General features: G+C 46.5%; 2 protein-coding genes across 8 annotated transcripts in view; one reads left to right on the top strand and one right to left on the bottom strand.

Moving 5' to 3' along the window:
• Positions 1 to 5,882, top strand: part of CDKL1 (cyclin dependent kinase like 1) — a 30,908-nt gene extending 25,026 nt beyond the window's left edge. For 3 of the 4 annotated variants that reach the window (XM_075926162.1, XM_075926165.1, XM_075926164.1), the window contains 3 exons: positions 640 to 696; positions 972 to 1,127; positions 4,805 to 5,882. In XM_075926162.1, the coding sequence (XP_075782277.1) occupies positions 640 to 696; positions 972 to 1,127; positions 4,805 to 4,912 (321 nt within the window). In that variant the 3' untranslated portion in view covers positions 4,913 to 5,882. The remainder of the gene's footprint in view (positions 1 to 639; positions 697 to 971; positions 1,128 to 4,804) is intronic. The other variant, XM_075926163.1, reaches the window with a different exon arrangement.
• A 1,247-nt stretch (positions 5,883 to 7,129) lies between these two features.
• The window catches only part of DMAC2L (distal membrane arm assembly component 2 like), a 7,639-nt gene continuing 2,461 nt past the window's right edge, over positions 7,130 to 12,307 (bottom strand). For all 4 annotated transcript variants that reach the window (XM_075926166.1, XM_075926167.1, XM_014570029.3 and 1 more), the window contains 4 exons: positions 12,144 to 12,254; positions 10,689 to 10,897; positions 8,971 to 9,142; positions 7,130 to 7,343 (listed from right to left, as the gene is read on the bottom strand). In XM_075926166.1, coding sequence (XP_075782281.1) covers positions 7,229 to 7,343; positions 8,971 to 9,142; positions 10,689 to 10,897; positions 12,144 to 12,250 — 603 coding nt within the window. In that variant the 5' untranslated portion in view covers positions 12,251 to 12,254 and the 3' untranslated portion in view covers positions 7,130 to 7,228. The remainder of the gene's footprint in view (positions 7,344 to 8,970; positions 9,143 to 10,688; positions 10,898 to 12,143; positions 12,255 to 12,307) is intronic.

Raw genomic sequence — 12,307 nt, 5'->3', positions numbered from 1 at the left:
ATGTCGTTACTGTCATGTTTCCTTGTGGTTTAACCCTCCCAGACCTTAGTGATTTTGTGCTCCTTGTCTTTCATCCTCTGTGAAATTCCTTTCTGTTTATCTAACGCTGGATATACTGGATTCAGATCAGCATGAGCCTTGGATTGCTGAAAAGTGCGAGTGCTAGGAGCAAACAGAACAAGACGCAAAGCATTATTTAATAACTGTGTACTCAGGTACCAGTTCAAATGCTGTGGCTTGCAAAACAGACTGAGGCCAGGTTAAATCTAGCGGAGAAAATGGATGCAAGGTACACAACTCCAGCTACGTGAATCGCGTAGCTGGAGTCGAGGTACATTGCATTGATTTTTTTGGGGTGGCCCCGCAATGGGAGTTGGATAGGAGAAACGCTTCCGTCGACTTCTCTTACTCCTTGCGACAGCAAAAGGTACCAGCGCCAACAGGGATGATCTCGGCATTCAATTTAGCAGGTCCTTACTAGACCCGCTAAATCAAACCCCGGAGGATTGATCGCCAGCGCGTCAATCCTCCAGTAGGTGGAGCCATGGTCTGAGATGGAAATGTAAAGAGACGAATGCATCATGTGGCACCCTGATAACTGAAACAGTTACTAATATAATTATGCTATATATTTTCCAGGAGCCACTAGAACTGAAATTCCCTAACATTTCATACCCTGCTCTAGGACTAATGAAGGTAAGCGATGGTGAAGCATTGAGTTCACACTTAAACTCTATTTAGCTTATGCAAGAGGAGGAGTTTTCAGGGTTAGCCACCTGTGTACATGAGGTGGCTGGGGGAATTCTAAGTAGACTCTTTGACCTGGAACACATGGACTCCAAAGATCCATTTAAAAATCCAGAGCCCACCGATGTTCATTAACTCCAGCTGCTTTTAACATCTGCGTTGTTGTAATGACACAACCCACAAAAATCCCCCGTGTGACCCTGGGCTGCATTGCGTTTTGCTAGGGCTGCCTGCATATGGACCCGGCAGAGCGGCTCACGTGTGAACAGTTACTGCAACACCCGTACTTCGACAGCACGAGAGAAGCCGGAGATTTGGGCAAGGAGCAAGAAAAGCCCACTCGGAAGCCAGCCAGACCTCCTCGTAAGCACGTGCCAGGGGTAAGACTTCCCTCGGGGCATCCCATGGCCTCCGACAGGAGCTGCTTGTCTGTTGTAGCGCCTAGGAGGTGGAATCGGAGATCTTCCACCTGCAGGTCTGGGGAGATGAGGGACCCACATCAGCCCAGAAGGGGGGTGCTGCCTTTTAACCCAGAAGACAGCTCAGTGCCTTGCTAACAAGCCAGCCCGGTGCAGTCTGAGCTGTAGGGCACAACGTCCTTGAGACTCGGGCTGAGCAGCAGACAAGTGTGATTAGACATGAACATGCCTGACCGGAGCGGTGGCGTGGCAGTTCTCAGAACTGGACTAGCTCCTGCTCTCGCTCTGCCGAAAGGGCCTTTTTCACAGCTCGGTGCTCTTGGATGGCAAATCGCTGGGGCAGAAAAATATTCGTTTCTGTGTTTGACCTGCTAAAAGAGCATGTCCTTGCCTATTGGACATGGACTTAGAATCCTAGACTCCTAGGGTGGGAAGAGACCTCAGGAGTCATCAAGTCCAGCCCCCTGCCCAAGGCAGGACCCACCCAACTCAATCATCCCAGCCAGGGCTTCGTCAAGCCAAGACTTAAAAACCTCTAGGGATGGAGATTCCACCCCCTCCCTAGGGAACCCATTTCAGTGCTTCCCCTCCCTCCTAGGGAAATAGTTTTCCCTAATATCCAACCTAGACCTCCCCCACTGTAACTTGAGCCCATTGCTCCTTGTTTTGCCACCTGTCACTACTGTGAACAGCCTCTCTCCATCCTCTTTGGAACCTCCCTTCTGGTAGTTAAAGGCTGCTCTCAAATCCCCCCTCACTCATTACTTCTGTAGACTAAACAAGCCCAAATCCTTCAGCTTCTCCTCATGTGTCACGTGCTCCAGCTCCCTAATGATTGTTGTTGCCCTCTGCTGGACTTTATTCAATGCGTCCTCATCTTTTCAGAACTGGATGCAATACTGCAGATGTGGCCTCACCAGTGCTGAATAAAGGGGAATAATCACTTCTGTAGATCTGCTGGCAATACTCCTCCTAATGCTCCCTAATATGCCATTAGCCTTCTTGGCTACAAGGGCGCCCTGTTGACTCATATCCAGCTTCTCATCCATTGTAATCCCCAGGTCCTTTTCTGCCGAACTGCTGCTTAGCCAGTCGGTCCCCAGCCTGTAACTATGCTTGGGATTCTTCCGTCCCAAGTGCAGGACTCTACACTTGTCCTTGTCAAACCTCATCAGATTTCTTTGGGCCCAATCCTCCAATTCGTCTAGATCACTTTGGACCTTATCCCAACCCTCCAACGTATCTACTTCTCCCGCTAGCTTAGTGCAAACTTGCTGAGGGTGCAATCCATCCCCTCGTCCAGGCCGTTCATAAAAATGTTGACCAAAACCAGCCCTAGAACCGACTCCTGCGGCACTCTACTTGAAACCGACCTCCAACCTGACATCGAGCCGTTGCTCACTACCCGTTGAGCCTGACAATCCAGCCAGCTTTCTAGCCATCTTACAGCCCGTTTATCCAATCTGGACTCCCTTAACTTGCTGGCAAGAATACTGTAGGCAACGGTATCAACCACCTTGCTCAAGTCACGGAGCATCCCGTCCACTGCCTTCCCCATGTCCACAGATCCATAGGAGGCAATTAGGTTGGTCAGGCGGGACTTGCCCTTGGTGAATCCATGTTGACTGTTCCTGATCATCTTCCTTGCTTGGCCCGATCTGCACGAGCCAGGCTCTGGGCTTGTTTACTGCAGCTCATCATAGGTCGAAACTAGAGGGCTGCATGCTCATTGGCTTCTCTAGGCCACACTCCTGGCACAACCCACGCTCCCTGCATCCCTCCCCCCTTGGTACCACTCTCCCGTCTCCCTCCATTGCAGGGAGTCCCTGTAACAAGTCCCACCGCCGGACAGAGGCTGCATCCCTCCCTCCTCATACTGATTCTTTTCTTTCTGGCCTACATCATTCAAGGAGTCAGCCTTTTAAACTGCCCTGGCAGAGCCGAGCTGGCGGGGGTGGGGATACTGGAAGTGCAGAGATGGCTGAAGACGCTGGCTCTACTAACCAGGCACCAGGGGCTCTGAGTCTCCAGCCCCTTCCCTTTCCTCCTTCCAGTTTCTGGTTTTTACCGGACTCACTGGCATTTACCCCTCGATGCCGAGAGCATTCGCTGACACTTCGGAATGCGCGAGATGTGGCCTGCCCAAGGTCTCGCCGTACATCCGTACACAGAGGGAAATGCCTCCAGCCAAGTGTCAGGATCTTGGCTTTACCGGGCCAATAAAACTCTGCCAGTTTCAGACTCACCTTTTGAGCATTTTTTAAAAATGGGGGTCCTATTACCTGTCCTCTAATACAGAAGCTGATGTAATTGATAGGTTACAAACCACACTTAGTAATTCTTCAATTTCGTATCTGAGTTCCATTAGAACTCTTGGGTGAAGGCCATCTGGCTGTGGGCACTTATTGCTGTTTAATTTATGAGTTTGTTCCAAAACCTCTTCTTCTCACCCCTCAATCTGGGACAGTTCCTCAGCTGTGTCAGCGAAAACGAACGGCTCAGCTGTGGCGGGCTGCCTCACATCTCTTCAAGTTAAAACCAATATACGTAGATGAAACACTGAGGCATTTGTAGATGAAAACAGCCCTGCCCTTTGCCATGTGACTGACTGATAACAGGCAGACTTTTACCTGCCTGTCAAAATAAATGGTTTGCCCGGCGATAAATGGGTTGAGTCAAATTCGGAAGAGCTGTTCCAAGGCACGTTGCTCGATCGCGTGAGGAAATGCATATCTGATCTGGGTCTCTAAATGAGCAAAGTGCGTAACAGCTTTATGGAGTGCAGATATTTTCGAATGGCTTACACAGTATCGGTTAGAACAGGGGTTCTCAACGTTTTTGGCCCGCAGCCCCCTCTGCTCAATGCAAACCTTTCTGCAGACCACCAGCCAGCAACCCATGATGGCAAAATGCCATGCAGGATGGGATGGGAGTGTGGGGTCTGGGTGGGAGGTTGGGTATAGGACAGGGTGGGGATGAGGGGTCTGGGCAGGAGGTTGGGTGCAGGAAGGGGTGGGGGTGCGGGCTCTGGGCGGGAGGTTGGGTGCAGGACGGAGTGGAGTGCGGGGTTTGGCCAGGAAGTAGGGTACCGGACGGAGTGGGGTGCGGGCTCTGGCCGGGAAGTAGGGTACAGGCCGGGATGAGGATGAGAGGTCTGGCCAGGAAGTTGCGTGCAGGAGCAGGGTGAGGGTGCAGGGTCTGGGCAGGAAGTAGGGTGCAGGAACGGGCAGCGGTTGGGGGCATCTGGTCAGGGTTCCGACCAACGGGGGCAGTGGGGAAAGCGGATAGGTGAGAGGTTTCCTGTCAGCCGTTTCCCCAGCAGGGGGAGATGGGAGCCGCAGTGCGCAGAGCCGCTTCCTCCCCTCGCGAGCTGGATCCGGCCTGCGAGGCTCGGGGCACCCCTCTCCCTACAGTGGGAAGCCAACCTTGCCAGGGGGGCCCGTGGGGCTGGAGCACCTGCGTGGGCTCCCCGCTGCAGGGAGGCAGAGGGGCAAGCCCTGAGCCTGCGGCCTGCCTGCAAGATGGTCGCAGACCGCTAGAGGTCCGCCGACCACACTGAGAACCACTGGTGTGGAAAATGAAATGCATAAAATCCCTTCAGATTCCTATGCAAGTGTAAACTGTGATTTCTGCTTTAGTTACAGCACCTGCCTCAGTTAACCAGCAGCAACATTTTACCAGCTTTGGATAACAAGAAGTACTGCGGCAACACCAGAAAATTAAACTACCACCTCCCCAACATCTAACACGCTGGCAAGTCGCTTCTAAGACAGAACTATTTATTGTCCAAAGCGCAAGCCTTCAGCAATTTCTGAAAGGAAGATTTAGGGTGGAAAACTGATGTAAATTTTACAATAGACACGTAAGTGAGCTCTGAAGTTAGTTTATGGTGGGTCGCCAGTAGGAGACCCCTGCACAGACAGCTCGGAGCTGCACGCTAATCAGTAGTCTATGCGTAAAGGAGAAAGACCGGTGGTTTGGTTTGGTCTTTTTGTGGTTCAGCGTTACCCAAGAACCACGGCTTACAGTGCGTAACTTTAATAAACCACATCGACTGCTGGTATTCAGGACTTTGCAGTAAAATCACAAGCATGCCAAACAAATTGGTTTGTTTGTCCCATTGTGTGAAAGCATTAAAAATAATAAGAAAAACTAGACTGTATGTTACACGGCACAAAAGAGTCGATCCTGAAGCACTGAGGTATACGCACCATTTTATTCCTGTGAGCAGGCCCAGCATAGGCACTTTCTGTAAGTCAAACTACTTGTGTGAGTTTGTAGGAATAGGCCTGGAGGTCGTTCATGTAATTGGAGCTATCCCGCCTGTGGCTCAACTGAGTGAAATATAAATAGTTTTCTAGTCCAAGTAAGGTATTGGGAGCCATTAGCAAAGGCTAATACAGCTAGAATGGAATGCCCAAACACTACAGCATTGTCACTGATATGGGGAGAAGGGGACACACTCTTTTTTAGTAAAACCTTGCAGTTGCTTTAGATTATGTTTTTAGGTTTGCTCTGCCGTTCTCTTTCTAGCATTACCAAGTGTTCACTTTTACGTGGTCAGTACCAGAAACTGCTCACCTGTGGTTTGTAATATTGGAAAGGAGCAGGCAGGAAGTTCCTCCTCAATATCTATCCTAGGCTAAATCTTCATTTCTTTGTGTACTGTCAGGCTGGTAATACTTGAGTGGTTTTGAATAAAATCAACGTAGCGCACCTTTCTATGAGTGTGTCAGTGTTTGACAACGGTGTCTTTAAAACCATCTGCGGACACCCTGTTATTCCTTTTTAGAAACCTTTCCTTGTTTTTTAGTTAGTCTCTGACCCAGATATCCTCCCTACTTCATTCCTTCTGGCCTTATAGCTCGTTATTTTTAAAACCTGCCTTCTACTTGCTAGTCAGGGCTGTCCTGTAAGCTGACTTTAATTCTTTAATTTCATGTATTTATCCTAAAATAAATACCAGATATGCTTTGCTGAGCCCACAGCCACCAAGACATAGGTCCAAGTCTCTTGGGCCGTGTCTAGACTGGCAAGTTTTTCTGCAAAAACAGCTGCTTTTGTGGAAAAACTTGCCAGCTGTCTACACTGGCCGCTTGAATTTCTGCAAGAACACTGACGATCTCATGTAAGAAATCAGTGCTTCTTGCGGAAATACTGTGCTGCTCCCGTTCGGGCAAAAGTCCTTTTGCGCAAAAGGGCCAGTGTAGACAGCTCAGATTTGTTTTGCGCAAAAAAGGCCCGATCGTGAAAATGGAGATCGGGGCTTTTTTGCAGAAAAGCGTGTCTAGATTGGCACGGACGCTTTTCCGCAAAAAATGATTTTGCGGAAAAGCGTCCATGCCAATCTAGACGCTCTTTTCTGCAAATGTTTTTAATGGAAAACTTTTCAGTTAAAAGCATTTGCGGAAAATCATGCCGGTCTAGACGTAGCCTTGGAGTAGACAAGTTCAAATGGAACAAGGGAAATTCTCTCATTAAATTTGGGGAAATATTTAAAGGGACAGCAACAGGTGGAACCTAGAAGAGATTCCCAGAGTGACAGACAAAAGGAAGAAAACGTTCAAGGCTTTGTTTCCTTCATGACAAGCAGTTTTCACTCTCCCTCTCTTCCCCCTCCCCCACCCCTTTTGGGAACTCGCAACACACAATGGTGGAGTTAGCAAGAATCTTGCTTCCTTGGCCTGGCAATTCCCTGCAAACCCTTCTCTATCCTACCCATTCTCATTTGGTCAACCGAGGCACATTTAAGAACATTTATTGTAATTCTGTTACATCCGTGCAAGGAAGAGTATGTGGTTTTTACTTACTTCCCTTGTTAGAAGACAGATTTCTTTAGTTAACTACTTGCAACCACTCCAAAAGAATTTACAGAATTGTTTGGTGAAAGCACAAATGAGTTCAAATATGTTTCATTGAGATTAAATTTGTTTTAATAATTTCAGAACCATTGACAAGAGATCTTTTTCCACAATGAAATATAAGCACAGTGGCAACTACACTATAATCCATATAATTTCAGGATAATGAATCAGACACTTCAGAGTTATGTAAAGATGTCTTTATTCTAAATCTAATTCCAGCTCCAGCGATGGCATTGATTTCTTAAGGATCTGAACGGTAGTTTCTTTCTCTCTTATTCCTGGAAGGTCACTCAGAAATAAATATTCAAGGTTCCTGTAAATATATAAAAAAATCGGTCAGTGGCTATTTACAAGACAAAGTGTGATTAATTTAAAAAGCGCACACACACACTTTCAAACTCGGACTACTTATACAATACATACGATGTGACTGGGAGCCAGAGAGGTTTCCAAAAAACTGTAATAGGAAGCCAGTATTTTCAAAAGGGGTTGCCTCAAGTTTTCAGAAGCACCATGCAGCTACAAGTGTCCACTGTTTAATATTTTAAAGTGTGCAAAATGCTTTGCTGACAAAAGATCCTGGCCCCATAAAGCATCCTGCTCTCTTTACATTACTTTATATTGCTACCAGAAGTCCTCCTAGTAATTTATTAAGGCCTCAAAAGCCAACCTGGTTCCTCTTCACTAGTAGCAAGGAGTTTGTCAATGGCTGTACTCATGTATTAAAAAAAAAGAGTCTGGTGCTGCTTGAAGTGTTTTGCTGAATAGGGGCTTCACTCTCATACTGCCTCCCATGCAGAGATTAAAAAACAAACACGACCTCTCTCCCAAAGACCTCATGAGCTATGTCAGACACAGAGAAAGATACTGGGAGTCGCAGTGCATTGTAAATGCCAGGGCTGATTGAGGAGAAAGGACCCAGACTGGTGGATGGCAGAAAGCAAGGTGCTAACAACCCACTTTCACCTCAGTACGACTCAGAGGGTAGGCCTACACTGCAATCAAAGGCCAGGGCTGGCTTGAGTTAGCTGACTCAGGATTAAGGTGCTCTGGCCACACGGCTATAAAACTGCAGTGCAAGTTCTCACACCAGAAGCCTGGCTCTGGGAAACCTCCCCAATCACAGGCTACATCTAGACTGGCATGATTTTCCGCAAATGCTTTTAACGGAAAAGTTTTCCGTTAAAAGCATTTGCGGAAAAAGAGCATCTAGATTGGCACAGACACTTTTCCGCAAAAGCACTTTTTGTGGAAAAGCGTCCGTGCCAATCTAGACGCGCTTTTCCGCAAAAAAGCCCCGATCTCCATTTTCGCGATCGGGGCTTTTTTGCGCAAAACAAATCTCAGCTGTCTACACTGGCCCTTTTGCGCAAAAGGACTTTTGCCTGAACGGGAGCAGCACAGTATTTCCGCAAGAAGCACTGATTTCTTACATGAGATCGTCAGTGTTCTTGTGGAAATTCAAGCGGCCAGTGTAGACAGCTGGCAAGTTTTTCCGCAAAAGCAAGTGCTTTTGCGGAAAAACTTGCCAGTCTAGACACAACCACAGGGTCTCTCAGCCTGCACTCTAGCACAAGCACCTACACTGCAATTTTGCACATACCCCAAGAGAGTAGTCCAAAGGTGACAGTTAAATGTACTAATCAATCCATTGAACATGCAGAATCGCTGCCTCAGCACAGGGGCAGCGTAATCTGCTGAGCAGCCAACTCTGAATCTCACCTACAACGGGGGACATAGGAAAAAAGGACAACTACAAGGACATGACTCAGCTGTGAATTCACATTCTCTTCGGCGTCCTACTTTACTGCACGTCAAAGACGGGTAATGTTGAATGTAAACAAAAGTAATGATTCCAGTAATCTGAAACTATTCTAAACATACAAATGCGGCAACAGCGAGAAAAGCGAGGGCCTGAAGACATTCCCTCAATGGCTCACGTTAGCTTGTGAAGTGCGATGACGCCTTTATCTGTGACATTCCCACAGGACATTATCATCAGTCGCAGGAGACTTTTCTGTAAACTCTCAATCTCGCTGATCCGCTGCAGACATTCATCCTGGATATAAATGCACTTGTTCAGCTTAATTTCCGCAACGTGCTCGAGGCCATCTGGAAAGGAGAAAAATCATAATACAAGGTGCAAACTGCAGGCGGTGCTTCCAGCAGGGCTGCAGTTCTTCTTGGCTGTGTCTACACTGGGCCACTTATTCTGGAAAATCAGCCGCTTTTCCAGAATAAGCTGCGAGCTGTCTACACTGGCCCTTGAATTTCCGGAAAAGCAACGATGCTCTACTGTACAAAATCAGCCGCTATTCCGGAAAAACTATTCTGCTCCCGCTCGGGCATAAGTCCTTATTCCGGACCACTGTTCCGGAAAAGGGCCAGTGTAGACAGTCCAGTAGTCTTTTCCGAAAAAAAACACCCCAATCACAAAAATGGCGATCGGGGTTCTTTTCCAGAAAAGCGTGTCTACATTGGCCACAGACGCTTTTCCGGAAAAAGGGCTTTTCTGGAAAAGCAGCCTGCCAATGTAGACGCTCCTTTTCCGGAAAAACTGAAAACGGAATAGTATTCCATTTTAAGCATTTCCGGAAATTCATGCCAGTGTAGACACAGCCCCTGTGTTTCCATAACCTGATAGTAACAGATGCCTAGTAGGGATGTAAAAGGTTAACCCATCAGCATTAGACTTAGTGGAATGCTTGGTAACTGGTTAACCGGCCTGCCAGCTACATAGGGCCAGCTGGCAGGAACCCAGACAGGTCAGGGAGGCTGCTGGAGCCACAGAGTGGCTGTACCACAGTGGCATCATTTGGAGGCAGAGACAGACGGGACTCTGGCCATGCCGCAGCAGCCCCGGACTCCTGGATTAAACGATGTAATTTTAATCATTTCACCAGTTATCTGTTTTGATGGATGTTTTCATCCCTAATGCCCACATATGGAAGAGCCATAATACATCACGAATAACCTTATAGTATGGTACCCTGCAGCAGTCCCTTTGCTGGCTTCACAATTGCCAACACATGACTAAGGTTCTAAGGGGTTTTATATGGACATAGGCCAATGACAGAAGATTAGCATGCACAGGATGACTGACAAGTGCTGAACTAACACTGAAATTACACAAGGAAATGTAAAATGACTTGCAAAGAAAAGGCGTCCGTGCATGTCCCATTTTTGTATTTTGGGGTGTAAAGGACTGAAAGGCAACAACTTTTTAAAAATTCTGCTTCTTTTAAATTAGAAATGCAGAGCTTTGGGCTGTTCCTAGGAAGAACTAAGGAACGCTAGCAGTACAATGACTTCACAAATACCAAAAATGAACACATGACTTAGGGCAAGTCATTTGTAGTCAGAACATTTATGCATATTGAACTATGAACTTATTTAACTAATAAATCTTTGCTCCCACTGTTTAATGCTCTTCCCTCTTCAAGTAACTCCCAATCCATCTGTCCTAAAAGGAGACCTCCAGAAAAAAAACAGAGATACAATCTGATCTCTCTCAATTAAAACACAAGCATTTTTCTTTTAAAAATCAAGCCTTTTCTGTGAGTCACCAAGAAACAAAAGGACCCAGCTGCTCAGTCTTTGATGCAAATGGATGAATTTTAAGGACAATATATAAAGTGCAAAGCTGTGGCTTGGTTACCCAAATAATCAAATCCTGTGTACATGATGCAGGACTCGGTGGCATCGATTGCTTGTATCTTGTACTTTCCTAAAGGCCCTGTTGGGAGACCATTGTAGTCCTGCTGCCATTTATCAAAGCCTTGGAAACGGACCAGCGCTCCACACCGCAGAAGCCACTCAGACGCTGCTCTATCCGGGCCAACAGCCTTTATACGTTCATAGTCTACCCTGCCAACATAGAAGAACCATTTACATCTTGTACAGCTGTATTAAGTGTATGAAGCAAAGAAAAGAGAGAGACTGAGCCACAAGTTTACATCAATTTACTAAACCTGCACTAGTTTTTAAATCAGATAAAGTGTTCATTTATATTTTAAATTAAAATTAAATGTCAGTAACATCATGAAGAAAAATATTGCTAGCTAGTTTACTTGTATTTCTCTCTAACGAATCCTCTCCTGTCTGCTCAGCATTCGACCTTTGCCAACCCCCACGTGCTCATTTGGCCCTACTGTAATAATTCCAAATCTGCTTGGCTGACATGAAAATTCTATACGTGTATTGCAAAAGCATGACAAAGGCTGAGACGCTTATGCAGGAGATAGCCAACATTTTGCTTATTTTACAATGAGGATGTTAGAGTTTTACCGATTTACACTGATGCGTATCGGTTAATGTTATTGGTTTAATTCTGCCCGCCTGGGGAATCAGCCCCACCCTCCACCCTGCTGTGGGCGCTGCAGTTTAGGAACCGGAAGGCTCTGTCCCAGCACATACAAGATCCCAGCAGCCAGCTCTGCTGTAGCCAGATACAGAGCAAAACCTCCTCAGGAGCGGGGCCACCAATCCCTGCCAGCTCGGCTCCTCGGGGAGGAAGCTTCACTGTAGCAAGGAAGCCTCCTCCCCAGGAGCCAGCAGGGTGTTACTACAGGACTTGGTGGAGACTGCTGAAGAACGCTGAATGCAGACTGCGAATGGCTGACATTTGTTATTGGTAGAGAAATAATTAAATTTTAAAATTAAAATGAAAACACCAGTTCAACTAAATTACACTAGGAAAGGTAACTCAGAGCACCTTCTGAATTCATAAAGGACATTTAGAATGCTAGAACCAGAATTTAAATCTTCATGGAATCAAGGCCAAAAGACGACGAGTGTTTAGGAAACCAGAATTTAATTTCTAACTGGTCTCACTGAAGGTAAGTAAAATTACCCCATAAAAAACTGATTAAAGTACACACGTTCCTTTGTAAATCAATGATTCTGTTACTGGAAACTGTAAGAAACAACCAGTACCTGACAACGGCGCACAATTTGAAAAAAAAAAACATGTTTAATAGAAGAAGCTCTCTTCTGTCCTTCTATAGTTTGTAACTGGCTACTGTTACGCATTAGCCGATTATACATACTACATCGTGATATGCATCAGCAATTTTAACTAACACAGAAATTATTAAATACACATTTTTCTTACTTGTTAAAAACTGCATTCAGCCATCCCCAGAAGTGCCTGCATGCACCGGGGGTTGATAGTTTCTTTAAACCGTGCACTGGTTGTATGAACTTCCCCACCAGCATCATTGAACTACAAGAGAGGTTTACTGAAATGTCAGTTTGGTGCATCTGTCTTCTTGCCAC

The sequence above is a fragment of the Pelodiscus sinensis genome, chromosome 4, assembly GCF_049634645.1.
Source record: "Pelodiscus sinensis isolate JC-2024 chromosome 4, ASM4963464v1, whole genome shotgun sequence".
NCBI classification, from domain to species: Eukaryota; Metazoa; Chordata; order Testudines; family Trionychidae; genus Pelodiscus; species Pelodiscus sinensis.
The sequence above is the reverse complement of the archived record's forward strand: the minus strand, read 5'-3'. Positions and strand labels throughout refer to the sequence as shown.